Genomic DNA, 15,846 nt, shown 5'->3' on the forward strand with positions numbered 1-15,846 from the left:
CAGATCTCCAGACTACAGAGATCAGCTTTCCTGGAGAAAATGACTGCTTTGGAGGCTGGACTTCAAGGCATTGACTCCGCAATTAAGTCCATCCCCTCCTCAGGATACAGCTCAAATCTCCATGAATTTCCCAACCCAGAATTGGCAAACTTCTGAGTTTCCCTCAGGATGCAAATCCAGAGAATTCTGCAGCCAGGATTTCCATGGGAAGTTTCACAATGGCCTGAAGACAGCTGCAGCAAAACGCACCAGGCTTCTACTGGCTCAAGGAAGGGAGGTGTTGTGGCTCAGTGGTAGAGCTTCTGCCAGGCATCCCCGGTATCACCAGTTACCTGGCAAGCAGGGGATGGAAGAAACCTCAGTCTGGGTGGGCAGTCCTAACCTTAAGGGACCAAGGAAGCTTTATGTGTGTTCAGTTACTCACATAAGCAAGAGAAGTGTCACTTTAGGGCAGGGGTAGTCAACCTGTGGTCCTCCATGGAATACAATTCCCATGATACAATTTGTCCTGCCAGCAAACGCTGAGAATTGTAATCCATGGACATCTGGAGGACCACAGGTTGACTACCCCTGTTTTAGGGCACTGAGGCCAATTTACTCTGATACTTCTCTTCCACCATAGAGCACACTGAGTGGCCATGCTGTTAGATGTCCAGTCTATGCTCAGTTTCTTTCCCTTCAGGACAGGAAGTCAAATCAATGGCCTGTCCAGCACAAAACTAGACACCATAGACTTCCAAGCCTGGGTGAGTGCTGTGGCACCATATTTGTACTCATACTTTATATCCCGCCTTGCTTCTAGCAGTGCCAGTCTCCAGGTGGGGCCTGGGGATCCAGCCCTGTGAGGTAGGCTAGGGCAGAGAACATGTAACTATGGCAGCAGGTACTGGAACCCAGACCCTTGCCGCGGCTTTAACCAATACACCTCCCGACGGAGCTAGGCTAATGGGAGGGGAAAGGACAGTGGCCGGCCCCGGCGCAACTTAATAAATTGCTACGCAGCACTTTCACACGATTCAACCCCTCCATTGCAGATTTTCCGGCGCGCATGCGGATTACCCTGCTTTTATTCCTCTTTTCCCGCCTGTATCCACCATCTTCGCTCTGATTGGATAGCCAAACATTTTCCTCCATTATGATTGGCTCATATCCCTCCTCTTTTTCCCCCGCCCCCGTCAATTCTGACTTCTCAGAACTCACCCACGTTGCTGTTCAACGCTTCACAGAGAATGCGCATGCGCTCCGTTATGATTGGTTACCTTTCTTTCATTCGCCTCTAAATTCATACCTCCTCCTCCTCTCTTTGAGCAGCTATTGATTCAACCGCCCCCCCCCGCCTCTTTCCTCCGTAAGTTCCACTCTGATTCGCTTGAGTCCGATTAAAGTCCCGCCCCCGACATTCTGATTGGTTTAAATGGAACGGGACTGTTTTCACTATCACCACCACATCCTTCTGTTCTTGAGCCACAGAGTTGTTTCGCGCGCGTGCGCACTCTCAGCAGAGTCCGCCGCGTATGTTGTCCTCCTCCCCGCAGTTGAGAGGAGCGACCTGGCGGGCGGACGCGCTTCGATACGCGTGCGCACCGCAGCGTCCTCGCGCCACCTTCATCGCCATCAGGCCGCGGTCTGATTGGACTAGAGGAGGCGGAAGGGGGCGGGAGCAGCTGGTTCGTTAAAGCCCGTCTGGCCGGCGGTTGCGCCCGTGTCTGCCCCCCTCGGACCCCGCGCAGTCGCAGTAGCTGCGCGCGGCCTAGTCGTCGTTGTCGTCGTCGAGGCCGTACGCGTTGCGGTGTTTCCGTGAGGGGGAGAAAGAGCGGGAGAAAGACCGAGGGAGCGACCCGGAAGCCGCCGCCATCATGAGCGTGGAGGCTTACGGGCCCAGCTCCCAGACGCTGACCTTCCTGGACACCGAGGAGGCCGAGCTGCTGGGCGCCGACACGCAGGGCTCCGAGTTCGAATTCACCGACTTCACTTTGCCTAGTCAGACCCAGACGCCGCCCGGGGGAGGAGGCGGCGGAGGCGCCGTCACCCAGGGAAACCCCGGGGCGCCGGGAGGTGGAGGGGGGCCGCCCTCAGCCGTCGCTGCCGGGCAGCTCGAAGCCCAGGTGAGGGAAGGGGGGGGGAGCCCTGCGCTCGCTGCCTGTTAACGCAAGCCCGTTCGTGTCTGCGTGTGAGCGCATGTTTTGCACGGGCCTGAGTTCTTGTCTTGACAGCTGGTGCCATGTTTGTGCGTGCCTGGAGCAGGGCTTCAGTGAGGTGAGGTGGGGCAGGGAATGGGGGCCCCTATTCGACACTCTGGGTGTGCAGAATCATAAGGGTGGCAGGGCCCCTAGAGGCTCCGTGCTGGATACGGGATCAGCCAAAAGCAAAGGTGACCAAACTGGGCTCTCCAGGTATCCATGGACTATAGTTACCATGAGCTGCTGCTATTGGCCGGGGCTCATGATATTTGTAGTCTGTGGACACTTGGGGAGCTCTGGTTTAGCCACCCGTGGCGTAAAGCACTCGTGATAAGCATCTCTCCGACTGCTGCTTGAAGACTACCAGTGAGGGGGAGCTCACTGTCTAGCTAGGTAGTCTATCCCACTGTGACTGTGAAATCCCCCCCCAAAAAATCTAGCCAGTACCATTCTACATGTCATTTCAGCCCATTAATGTGGGTCCTGTACCCCGCTTGCTAACAGCTGCTCTCAGCCCTCCCCCAAGTGACAACCTTTCACATGCTTAAAGAGAGCAATAGTGTCCCCTCTCAACTAACTTAGTCAACTAGCTGAGTCTGAGGTGCACAACTTCTGGTGGTAGTGGAGGTTGGTATGTCCTTACATCTTTTGCTTATATGTATGCATCTTTCCAGCTGCCTTTATTTTGTCCTGCCTCCCCAAGTGCTCACAGTGGCCGATGTAGTTTCCCCCTCCTTGATTTTGCATTTGCAACAGCCCTGTGAGGGAGCTCAGGATTACCTCAGGGGGTTTAATAGCTGAATGTTGGTACAAACCCAAGCCTGGTTAAACTTTGTAAGTAGTATGCCATACTGTGATTTATCTGAATGAAGTTTGAGTCCAGTAGTGCCTTTAAGACAAAGTTTAATTCAAGGTGTGCACATACACTTCTTCCAATACACTGAAATGGAAGTTCAGTCCAGACATGTAATGTATGTGAATGTTTGTGAATGTATAGTGGAAAGAGCAGTCTCTTCGGAGGGGAGTTCTCTGTCTAAGACTAATTGTTCCTTAAGGAGCAATTGCAATTAAGGCTTTTAAACTCAGGTCGTCCGCATTTTAGCTTATACGTGAACCATGTGGCACGAGATTCATGCTGATCTGTGTTAGGTATGACTTCCTTTACAGCTGTTTGCAATTAAAGTGGGTGAGGAAGAGAAGTAATTTTTGGAGGTTAGTCTTTGTGTATTTCTGGCAGAATAAAAATAAAAGGTGTTCTTTAATCACAACTACCTTTAGTTGAAACGGGCAGTGTGTAACATTTGTAGCTGAGGCAGTTGGGCAAGGAGGGGAAAGGAGATGGAGAGTGCATTTTGTAGTTTCAGAATTTCATAGTCTTTTGATGGTGAGCATGCATCTGATGAAGCGGGGCTGTAGTCCATTGAAACTTCTGCTAGAGTACAAAGTTGCTATTCTTTAAGTACTGCGAGACTTTGTTTTGCTGTGGCCAGCTAATAAAGCCACCCTTTTGAAACTGTAATTGTTTTGTACCATGAATATATAGACATAGGCTATAAAAATGAGGGTCTTTTAAACAGGCATGTAATGTGAAGAAATATTGGCAAAACTGTTTGGTGAGTGGGAGAAGTATTGGGGAAGTAAAGCTGTATGTATTAAAATGAGAGGTATTTCAGTCACAGCTGCATTCAGCTGAGCAGGGGTCAACATGTAAAATCTATTTTCAGTGAAACTCCCCTTGTACAAAGAAGAGGAGGAAATTGGGGAGTCTTGGATAAAAACCCCTGAAATTAGGGGAAGATGAAAATATAGGGTTTGGGGGTTGAGAATAAGAACAATTGTCTCACTTCTGGTGTGTAAATTAGTGTTGGGAAGTGTGTATAGATATAACATGAGTAATTTACTAAGGCATCCCTGCCTGCTCCCCTGTGATGGCCCTTACAATAATGGGCAACTCCATTCCACTAGTCATTAACATCCCTAGGATGTGATTTTATTTATTTTGTAGTTAAAATTGTGCTTTAGAGACCAGGCAAAGGAATACTTGTATGTGTCTTTCAGTAGTATGGGGGAGAGGTAATGAGACATACCAAAGAAATATAACATAGTATTTTGCAAGCCTGTGCCTAAAGCAGTCTCCTGAAGAAGTTGAATGAAGATTGTATAAAATGTGTGTATGAAGGCACTTCCTGAATCAGGTAACTAAGGAAACCATTTCCTGCCTAGCTACGGAAGTGCTGTTTGGCTGTTGAGGGATTCAGTAGCTATTTCTGCATCCAGTAGTTTACTTTCTGACTGTTGCTGGAGACAGTGGTGTACATGCATGAGGAAGGCTACTTCAACTCCCAAGTTCTTGAATATGAAGAGGAAACATGGTCTGTTTTATGGAATTGCCTCACAGCAAGAAAGGTCACTGTCTTTCCCTTCCACATGCTGAGAAGTTGAATCAGTGCTCACTATGAAGATAAGTGACAACAAGCCGTGCCTGGAGTTGTGAACTCTGCCAGAAGTGTGTCATTTAAGGCCTTTGCCCAGGTGTGGGTTTTCTCATGATAACAGCAGTATTCCCCCTGGTTACCTTGTTTATCAGCCTTGCTGTGGTTAAGTTTTGCTTTTGGTTATGATGGTAGCATGCCAACACATTGCCTATTATGAGCTTCATGCTTTTGTACCCTTGTGATGCTTCATCTTCCTTACCCACTGGTCACAAAACCGGCTTTTGTGTGTGTTGTCGCTACATGAGGTTTTAATACATATTGTTTTAATACAGAAACCCTGGACTGTATCACTTGATACCTTCCTTTTGTTCGTTATGCCACCTCTTTAAATATATATATATCTTTCTGGAAGACATGTATGCTCTTGCCTTGTTCTTATTGTCACAAGCAACCCTGTTTCTATATGTTAGCAATTCTTCCTTGGGGCTTGAAAGTATCATGTTGGGAAATGCAGTGTTGTCCATCTGCAGGAGCAGCCTCCCAAGGGCTCCCATCAGAGGTAACATTTTCTAAAATGCTGCCAAATCTACAGGGGTAGAAGGTGCCTATTTCAGAGTGGGACTTTGTTCCAGACCTCAGTAGGAAGACTTAATTCAAGTCACCTGCTGCTTCTCCCCTTTACAAAACTCCTGGCTAGTATGTGGGTTTGTGTATCCTTTCTTTAGTTCTGTGGAGCAGAAAATGCGACCACCTGGTTGCCGAGCCCCCCTAAGATTGCTGAATTCCAAAGTGAGCTCCAGTCCTCTCTTGAGCTTGAACAAGTCTTGGAATATGCAGCTAGAGAAATTCAACAGCCTTGATTGCAAGTTCCCTTGCAAAATCAGCCATGAAACTGCGTTGCTCTAGGCAGCATATACAGTAGCACAATTTGCCCTCATTATCCTGCTCTTACTCAGCCTATGTACTGTTGCCCCTTTTGTGGGGGGAAATCTGACAAGTATTAAATTTAATTAAAATATTTATGTGCCCAAGGCCACTTACATCATTAATTATTAAAATAAATATATTCAAACATTAAAATGATAGTTTAAAACCAGAATAGTTTGTGATTGTAAGAGAAGCCCCCATCTCTGCTATATCGATAGCTCAGCTGCATTACTTCAGATATTAAATCTTGCCATCCAGACACAGGCAAAGGAACATTTTATTAGGGTTGGCCATGATTGTATTATGTTCCTTCACTTAGCGATCCCCATATGTTTGGGAATGTTGCAGATGGGATTGTTGGCTTGCAGGCTTCTCTGTTCCCTGTGATCTTGCAAAGGGAAGCACCCAGTCCTGCTTGTGGAGACACTAAAGGTTTTTGCTGTATTGGTGATATTAAAAAGTACTTACCTTGGACTTACCTAGCAACAAGAAGTCCCCGTCCATCCAAGATGGTAGTCTCCTTTGCTGTCTTTAGAGTAATTGTTTTGTGAATTGTGCAGCTGAACAGGTGCAAATGGCTTTGTTTGCAATGACTGCATATATATATTACCTTGAAATATACATATATTGGAAGTTCAGGCAAAAGGCCTCTTTGTGTATTAGGCAAATTCTCCAAGAGATAAGCTTTCATGGATGCTTTCCTTTTTAGCCAGCATTGTTGACTCAAGTGATGGTGTTAAGGTGGCGCTTAAGCTGCTTTTGGATTGTCTAGCTAGCCTTGATGACTTGGCATGATGAAGACCAACAGAAGCATGGAGAGCACCATGCAGCCTGTTCCAGGGCCAGTCCGCTGGACAAGCAGCCAAAGTGCCTTCTTTGGCTGGCCTTAACCATCCTGGGATACGTGACAGAAGGCTGGTGATTGTACTAAAAGATCTGGTTGGAAACGGGTGGGCAGAGTAAGCGATAGGTAATGGGCTATGGTGACAAGAATGCCAAGAGGCAGATGAAAAGACACCCTTCCAACAACTCTCTCCTGCCAGTAGATGGTGTCTAAGGATCCATGCTGGTGTTTCTTGGCCGTTGCAGTCATGAAATGAAAGTTATGGGTGCATGCTGGTGAACTGCCTGTGGTACAAAAAGACTGTCTTCAGGTGACTGAGCAAGAAACCTTGATGAGAATCAGTGGAGTATTTAGGCCATAAATAATTAACCTGAGCCTCTTGTGGCAGAGAGTGGTAAGGCAGCAGACATGCAGTCTGAAAGCTCTGCCCATGAGGCTGGGTGTTCAATCCCAGCAGCCAGCTCAAGGTTGACTCAGCCTTCCATCTGAGGTCAGTAAAATGGGTACCCAGCTTGCTGGGAGGTAAACAGTAATGACTGGGGAAGGCACTGGCAAGGCCACCCCTTATTGAGTCTGCCAAGAAAATGCTAGAGGGCGTCACCCCAAGGGTCAGACATGACCTGGTGCTTGCACAGGGGATACCTTTACCTGAGAGCCAGTTTGGTGTAGTGGTTAGGAGTGCGGACTTCTAATCTGGCATGCCAGGTTCGATTCTGCACTCCCCCACATGCAGCCAGCTGGGTGACCTTGGGCTCACCATGGCACTGATAAAACTGTTCTGACCGAGCAGGAATATCAGGGCTCTCTCAGCCTCCCCTCCCTCACAGGGTGTCTGTTGTGGGGAGAGGAAAGGGACGGTGACTGTAAGCCGCTTTGAGCCTCCATCAAGTAGAGAAAAGCGGGATATAAGAACCAACTCTTCTTCTTTCTTCTCCTTCTCCTGGTCATACAGGCCAGGAGACCATTTCTTTGCTGCATGGATGGTCCCATGGCCACCCTTGCCAGGTTACCTTCGTCAGTGTACCATCAAAAAGAACTGTACATTCTTTTCACAGCAGCTATATTATATGGATTGCGTCAGTGCCTGTTTTAACAGCCCAGTGTGATAAAAGGGCACAAATTCTGGTCTGTCTGTTGCTAGTTGTATCTGTAAAGAGCACCTCTTTAATTGTGCATCCCAGACAGACAAAAATTCTGTCCTGTTCTTAGGTCAATGGTCCTGATGGCATTCTCCAGAATGGCGCTGTGGATGATAACGTGGTGAAGACCAGCCAGCTCTTGGCAGAGCTCAATTTTGAGGAAGATGAGGAAGACACATATTATACCAAAGACCTTCCTGTGCATGCTTGCAGGTGAGTTGGCACAGATACCACTGGACGCTTGATATGGGGTAAACCTCAAGCTGGATCTCTCTCTGTGTGATCGATTAGCTGTTTTCGGCAGCACCTCTTGTCATTTTGAATTGGCTTTCACTACCAGTATCTTACTGACAACATGTGGGCTGTTAATTTGGTCCCTTTGAGCAGGGGCCTGTTGTCCCTATGAAGTTCATCTTTTCATACAGAGGTGTCTGACTGGAAAGGGCTGTTTGCCACTCCTATATTATTTATACTGTTACATTGTTATACGGTTATTATTGTAAAGTTATTCACATGTTTATAGTTGCTGTGGCTGTTTCTTCCCACCTGAAGGTGTCAATTGTACTACCCTGTGATAAGAACTGTTCTGTGTGAAACTGAATTATGTACAGAAGGGAGGAATTTTGCTTCTATAATTGCTCTACATTTTGCATTCCTTTGTCTTCAGCAATACAGGAGTCTTGTGATGCCATTTATATTCTGTTGAATAAACTACTAAGGTTCTAGCCTGAATTTTGAGTTTTGACTTCTTTTGGGAGATTTGCCATGGAACATGACACTTGGGGCATTAAAGCCTATATCATGTCTCAGACGATACGGGCAGAATGAAGAATGCAAAGCAACAGCACCACACTTTTTCTGAAGTGGTTTGGCTCTGAGCATGCCCTGGCTTGGCTCTCATCTGAAGTAATGCATTGCCTGTTACTCTCTGTGTTCTCTTCCTTAGCTACTGTGGCATCCACGACCCAGCTTGTGTGGTCTACTGCAACACCAGCAAGAAGTGGTTCTGTAATGGTCGCGGGAATACCTCTGGCAGGTAAACAACTGTGGGCACTTTAAATGGTTAGGGTCCTCGATGCTTGTGAATACATAAAAGTAAGAAGTAGCCTGGATCTTTTTGAGCCCTATAATGTGTTTTTTTTTTTTTTTGGTTTATTTTTAATGGGATGCCTGCAACACTTTGCAGGTTTTTGTACGGGAAAGGAAATGAGCCAAAACAAGTGTTGCTGTTCAAACAAGTAGTTATCTTTCTATGTTGTGTCTCAGCCACATCGTGAATCATCTTGTGAGGGCCAAATGCAAGGAGGTGACACTTCACAAAGATGGGCCCCTGGGGGAGACGGTCTTGGAATGCTACAACTGTGGTTGCCGAAATGTGTTCCTCCTCGGCTTCATCCCAGCCAAAGCCGACTCAGTAGTGGTCTTGCTGTGCAGGTGAGAGAATGTCCTCCTTTGAAGTGGGTCCATTGCTGGGTCTGAGTGAAACTGAGTCCCCATGGAAAAAATTTAGAATGCTTTGAAAGTAGTGTCTGCAAAGTGTCCTTTTGGGCTTGTCTAACAGAACTCTTCTCCAATATCTTGGCTGTGCAGGCAGCCTTGTGCCAGTCAGAGCAGCTTAAAAGACATCAACTGGGACAGTTCACAGTGGCAGCCTCTGATCCAAGATCGCTGCTTCCTCTCCTGGCTGGTCAAGATTCCTTCTGAGCAAGAACAGCTGAGAGCTCGACAGATCACAGCTCAGCAGATTAACAAGCTGGAGGAGCTCTGGAAGGTGGGTGCAAAACGGAAGGGGGCTGGCAAAGCTGTGAATAGAGCCATGAGAGCAAATTAGGTGGGGCTCTGTCTGCATCTGGTCCAGAGTGAGGATGCTGTCTTTCCACATCCTGTATTCTTTGCTTTACCAATTCTTTGGCATGGTCAAAACCCAAAGAGAGCAGAAATTGTTTGGGTAAACCATAAAGTCCTAACTTTCAGTTAATGGCCTGTACCCAAGGAGCAGTAAATGTGTCAAATAATATTAGGCAGGATGGACCACTGGGAAAGATCAGCCTTAGCCAATACTGTCTGGTACTCTATTTAGTAGCACACATTTTGGATCCATCATTAATCTGAATCCTGTCAAGTCCACCATGTATGATAAAATGATGTACTTATTTCATAACATTTCCTGTTCTAACTCCTATTGGTTTTTTCTATATCTTTTGGGGTAATATACCATCTGTAAAACCATTTATGCCAATGTTCTTTTAACATTTAACATTCAGTAAACTTCAGTTCATTGACCCAGAATGCCTTCCATTGTTCCATAGTTATATTTTCCAAAATTTTGAACCCATCTTGTCATACAACTAGTCCAGCACTCTTAAACCACTTCAATACACTGGCCACTACTTACTGGCCAACTTTTACTTCACTTGATTTTCTGTTAGAGGGTTCTCATCATTCCTCCCCCACTCATCCCAACTTAGGAAGACCTGATATGATAACTGTGCTTAATTATGTAGACACTAGCCTTTAAGCCCGTCTACAATGGGTACTAGCGGTGCCCCCCCCCCCCCCCGTTGAGGGTGAACTCGGCACTCAGGCAGACTGTCCAGAGGCGGCTGGGGTGAAGGGGCAGGAGGTGGCTCGCATGATGTCACGGGTGGGTAGCGGGGGAGTCGCAAGCAGCTCGTGGCCAGGCAAACCGCTAGCGGGCGATGCAGCCGCCATGAGATCTCCTGTCCTCGCTGGCTGCTGGGCTTGGGCATGCAGCTGCATGGGCTCACGAGCATCTGGCGAGGTAGGAGGCATGCTGACGGGGCAGGGTGCTTGTGGCCCCCGATGGTGGCGGACGAGTCCCTGTTTCGGCAGGCTGGTGGGTGGAGGGCATCACAGCGGGAGGCATGGTGGGTGGGCGCGCAGCTCATGGCTGCTGATGCTGCCAGGCAATCTGGTTTGCCAGGCTGCTGGGTGGACGGTGTCACGGCCATTTGGGCTTGGGAGTGATGGAAGGCATGCTCTGTCCTTGACGGCCAGGCAGGGTCTGCACACAAGGCTGCAAGAGTGCCTTGCAGGCAGCTGCTGGAGGTGGGTGCTCCAGGGGCTGGCCCAGTCTGGTCGCCCCGGATTGGCCCACGTAGGCCAGACAGCGGATCTTGTCCCGGGCAGCACTCCTCCTACAGACGCTTTTCACAAATATTCAGGAGAACATGGTAAGGATGTTGAATGGGGGACCAGCTTGCTTACTGCAGGTTTAGAGACCAGGACTAGGAGCAAAGGGTTCAAATGATGGGAAAGGAGGTTTCGCTTCAGTATTAGGAAGCATTTTCTGATCTTGAGGGTAGTTTGTAGATGGAATATGCTGCCTCAGAGGGTGGTGGAGTCTCCTTCATCGGACGCTTTTAGGAGGAGCTTGGCAGAGCATCTGTCAGGAGGGTATGTTTTTAAGTCCCCACTGGATGTGGTTTCTTCCAGCTCTCAGTGATTTTGACAGAAAGCTGCGGAGTGACTGTTCAGCCTACTTTTTCAATTTTAGGAAAACCCGTCTGCCACCCTTGAGGACCTGGAGAAACCTGGGGTTGACGAGGAGCCCCAGCATGTCCTGCTTCGATACGAGGATGCCTACCAGTACCAGAACATCTTTGGGCCTCTGGTCAAGCTTGAGGCAGACTACGACAAGAAGCTGAAGGAGTCCCAGGCAAGGGTCTACGGGAGGGAAGGGGAGCGCCATTTCTGAACACTGGACCTTGGCAGCAACTGTGCTTCCAGGCCAATGGAACGTTTTCTTGGATGTTACTAGCCATCTCTGAGCAGGTGGGATGGAGTCCCACACGAGCAAAGCACAACTGTCAGCAAAGTGGTTAGTTTCTGTAAGCTCCTCAGCACATCCTTTGCCCTTGGAGGTGCTCTGGAAGCACCACACTTCTGTGGTTTTGCTAGCATCTTTTTCCCTTTGGGTGCTACTGCATTCCTCGCCACCTCTTGTTCTGCAGGTAGTCCTAAGTGTGCGATGCCTACACTTTTCAGTGCATTCTTAGTAAGGTTTGTTAAGGCAAGAAGGGGGTCAGCACAGCCTTGCCTGTTGTGTGGTGCAGACTTTTCATGCCGGCATGTAATCCACATGAAAATCTGGACCTGCTCTTAAAATTTCAGCACCCTGCAAGGTTTCCTTACAGGCAGGGAGGGGGGTCTAGCACCTCTTCCTCCAGCATGCCCTCTTCCTTGCTCCTGCAGCCCCAAGACTGCTCACTCTTGCAGCATCCTTTTTTAGAGATGAGGAGGAAGCAGCACTCTTCCTGCAACATTTGGTCTTGTGACCAGTGGCAATGGCCAGCCTGTTTGCTTCTCTCAGGGAAGACTGCTGCATGGGGATGGGCTTAACATTGGCCCTCGCTCTCTGGTCTTTTTATTCTTCCACCATATGAACACACTCAATAGTAATAAAGCCATATATATTTATTTAGCCCCAGGCCTCTAGGAGTGAGCATGAGCAGCGCCTCCTGTGCTTGCTCAAGCACCTTGTAAAGTGAACAGGAAGCAGAAGGCCAGATCTGCTCTTGATGGCTCCTTTCCACCATAAAGTAGAATATTCGTCTCTTTGTCATTTAGACCCAAGATAACATCACCGTGCGATGGGACCTGGGCTTGAACAAGAAAAGAATTGCGTACTTCACCTTGCCAAAGACCGACTCAGGTCAGATCCGTCATTGACCAAGCGGGGTGGGTGGGGCTTAATGGCCTCAGCATTGAACATGTAGAACTTGTCCTAGCTGGCCCTTGTGCTGGCCAAGGAAGAGCAGTGGTTTGGAAACAATTGTCTCTTGATTTTAAGAGGACTCTGTAGTTAAATCAATACAGGTGTTAGTCTGTCTGCAGCAGTAGAAAAGGGCAAGAGTGAAGACAGCAACAGAATACAGGATGATCTTGATAGGCTCAAGAAGTGGGCTAAACTGAATAAAATGAAGTTCAATAGGGACAAATGTAAAATTCTGCATTTAGGTAGGAAAAACCAAATACACCAATATAAGATCGGGAAAACTTGTCTTGGCAAAAAGGATCTAGGAGTCCTAGTAGACCATACATTGAACATGAGTCAGCAGTGTGACTCAGTGGCTAAAAAGGCAAATGGGATTTTGGGCTGTATCAAACGGAGTATCGTGTCCAGATCACGCTTTACTCTGCTCTGGTTTGGCCTCCCTTGGAGTACAGTGTTCAGTTTGGGGCACCCCAATTGAAGAGGGATGTTGACAAACTGGAACGTGTCCAGAGGAGGGCAACAAAAATGGTGAGGGGTTTGGAGATCAAGACATATGAAGAAAGGTTGGGGGAGCTTGGTCTTTTTAGCCTAGAGAGGAGATGACTGAGAGGGGATCTGATAACCATCTTCAAGTATTTAAAAGGGTGCCATATGGAGGATGGAGCAGAATTGTTCTCTCTTGATCTGGAGGAAAAGACCAGAATGAATGGGATGAAATTAATTCAAAAGAAATTCCATCTAAACCAGTGGTCCCCAACCTTTTTCAGGCTGGGGACCGGCGGCAGCAGGGAGGGCAATCGCCCAGCAGGGAGGGCAATCGCCCAGCTGCGCATGCTGCACATGCGCCATGTGTGGCCAAAAACATGCATGCGCAGCTCTTTTGTGCATGTGCGAAAGTGCCGCATGTGCACGTTTTCTGCCGCACATGGAGCATGCGTGGCCTGGCCGCACATGCGCAGCCCTGCTTCCCTCTACCCCCTCCCACAGTAAGAAGCTTGCCGGGCTGCAAGCTTGCGGCCTGGGAAGCTTCTTACTGCAGGGGTGCGGGGAGAGGGAGCTGCGGCCCGGTGCCAGGGCCTTCGCAGCCCGGCACCAGGCCGTGGCCCGGTGGTTGGGGGCCACCGATCTAAACATCCAGAAGAAGTTCCTGACAGAGCGGTTTCTCAGTGGAACAGGCTTCCTCAGGAGGTGGTGGGTTCTCCATATTTGGAGAGGCTAGATAGCCATCTGACGGAGGCTGATTCTGTGAAGGTTCAAGGGGGTGGCAGGTTACAGTAGATGATTGGGATGTGTCCTGCATAGTGCAGGGGGTTGGAATAGATGACCCAGGAGGTTCCTTCCAATTCTAGTAGCACCTTGAAAGACTAACCAGATTGGTTGCAGCCGATGACTCATGAAAGTTCCTCCCTCCCACAAATCTGGCTAGTCTTTCAGGTGCTCCTGGACTCTAACTCGTTTCTGCTTCTACAGAGGTATCTGAGCAAGTGAGCAGTGACTCACGTGACTTTGTTAGTATTCAAACAGTTTGGTTTCTTTATTACCAGAGATCTTTAGTTGCTTTTACATATCCTCCAAACAGCTGAGTGTGTCGAGTACCTGAAGCCATCTGACTAAGGGAGCTTTGACTCATGGAAGCTCATTCCATAAAAATCGTGTTGGACTTCCAAGGTGCAACTGGACTAGAATCTAGCTGTTCTGTTGCAGACCAAGATGACTACTCTCTGAACATATCCTCAAAACATAGCCGGCTTATGGCACAGAGGGCTGTGGGCCCTTGGATCGGTCTCCTTTGTAATGCTCATGGCTCAGTCGCCTGAAGAGTTGGCTTGTACTCGTATCGAGTTCATTTAAAGAATGAGGCGGGTGTTTTATCAATGATCTGCATGAACGGGTGGGGGGACTGTGTATTAAATTAATAATTAAATATTAAACACCACATTGGGAGGAGTAGCAAACACCCCAGAAGATAAGAGTTCAAAAACATCTCAGCGTGTTGGAAAAGGGGGCCAATGAAAACAAGATGCAGTTCAATAAGAATAAGTGCAGAGTTCTACATCTGGCTCACAAAAATGAGAAGCAGGCATATTGGATAGGAGATACAAAGAACTTTAGGGTAGTATTGTGTGCCAACAGGATCTTGGGGTACTTGTGGACTGTAAGCTAGATATGAGCAAACAGTGTGATGTGGCGGTAAAAGCATCATGCGGTTGTGGACCGTATCAAAATTGCAAGATGTCATAGTCCTGCTGTGTACTGTATTGGCTAGGCTGCACCTAGAGCCCTGTGGGCAGTTCAGGAGGCCTCACTTCAAAAAGGACATAGACAAAATTGAGAGGGTATAGAGTGGGATGATTCAGGCCCTATGATGAAAAGCTGAGAGACCCGGGATTGTTCAGCCTTGAGAAGAGGAGGTTGAGAGGGGACGTGATGGCTCTCTTTAAGTATTTGAAAGCTTGTAACTTTGGCAATGCCAAAGAATGTTCAAACTATCTCATCATTGCACTCATTGCTCATGCTAGCAAAGTTATGCTCAAAATCCTACAAGCTAGGCTCCAGCAATATGCGGACCGAGAACTTCCAGAAGTACAGGCAGGATTTCGAAGAGGCAGAGGAACTAGAGATCAAATTGCCAACATACGCTGGATCATGGAGAAAGCTAGGGAGTTCCAGAAGAACATCTACTTCTGCTTCATTGACTATGCTAAAGCCTTTGATTGTGTGGAGCACAACAAATTGTGGCAAGTTCTTAAAGAGATGGAAATACCAGAGCATCTTATTTGTCTCTTGAGAAACTTATATGCAGGTCAAGAAGCAACAGTGAGAACTGAACATGGAATCACTGATTGGTTCAAAATTGAGAAAGGAGTTTGGCAAGGCTGTATACTGTCGCCTTGCCAATTTAACTTGTATCAACAACCTCAGATATGCAGATGATACCACTCTAATGACAAAGTGAAGAGGAACTAAAGAGCCTGTTGATGCGGGTGAAGGAGGAGAGTGCAAAAGTTGGCTTGAAACTCAACATCAAGAAAACAAAGGTCATGGCATCCGGCCCTTTCAATTCCTGGCAAATAGATGGGGAAGAAATGGAGATAGTGACAGATTTTATTTTCCTGGGCTCCAAGATCACTGCAGATGGTGACTGCAGCAAAGAAATTAAAAGATGCTTGCTCCTGGGGAGGAAAGCTATGGCAAATCTAGACAGCATCCTAAAAAGCAGAGACATCACCCTGCCAACAAAAGTGTGTTTAGTCAAGGCTATGGTATTCCCAGTTGCAATGTATGGCTGCGAAAGTTGGACCATAAGGAAGGCCGAGCGTCAAAGAATTGAGGCTTTTGAACTGTGGTGCTGGAGAAGGCTCTTGCGAGTCCCTTGGACTGCAAGGCGAACAAACCGGTCAGTCCTAGAGGAGATCAGCCCGGACTGGTCCTTAGAAGGCCAGATCTTGAAGATGAAACTCAAATACTTTGGCCACCTCATGAGAAGGAAGGACTCCCTTGAGAAGAGCCTAATGCTGGGAGCGATCGAGGGCAAAAGAAGAAGGGGACGACAGAGAATGAGGTGGCTGGATGGAGTCACTGA

At 47.9% G+C, this 15,846-nt stretch overlaps 1 protein-coding gene across 2 annotated transcripts in view; it reads left to right on the forward strand.

The window, feature by feature from the left end:
* Positions 1–1,592: 1,592 nt before the first annotated feature.
* Positions 1,593–15,846, forward strand: part of UPF1 (UPF1 RNA helicase and ATPase) — a 37,529-nt gene continuing 23,275 nt past the window's right edge. Inside the window, exons 1-7 of one of the 2 annotated variants that reach the window (XM_077331628.1) lie at positions 1,593–2,105; positions 7,596–7,738; positions 8,472–8,561; positions 8,792–8,959; positions 9,116–9,296; positions 11,043–11,204; positions 12,116–12,200. In XM_077331628.1, coding sequence (XP_077187743.1) covers positions 1,857–2,105; positions 7,596–7,738; positions 8,472–8,561; positions 8,792–8,959; positions 9,116–9,296; positions 11,043–11,204; positions 12,116–12,200 — 1,078 coding nt within the window. In that variant the 5' untranslated portion in view covers positions 1,593–1,856. The remainder of the gene's footprint in view (positions 2,106–7,595; positions 7,739–8,471; positions 8,562–8,791; positions 8,960–9,115; positions 9,297–11,042; positions 11,205–12,115; positions 12,201–15,846) is intronic. The other variant, XM_077331629.1, reaches the window with a different exon arrangement.

Source organism: Paroedura picta, chromosome 4 (assembly GCF_049243985.1).
Source record: "Paroedura picta isolate Pp20150507F chromosome 4, Ppicta_v3.0, whole genome shotgun sequence".
Classification (NCBI taxonomy): domain Eukaryota; kingdom Metazoa; phylum Chordata; class Lepidosauria; order Squamata; family Gekkonidae; genus Paroedura; species Paroedura picta.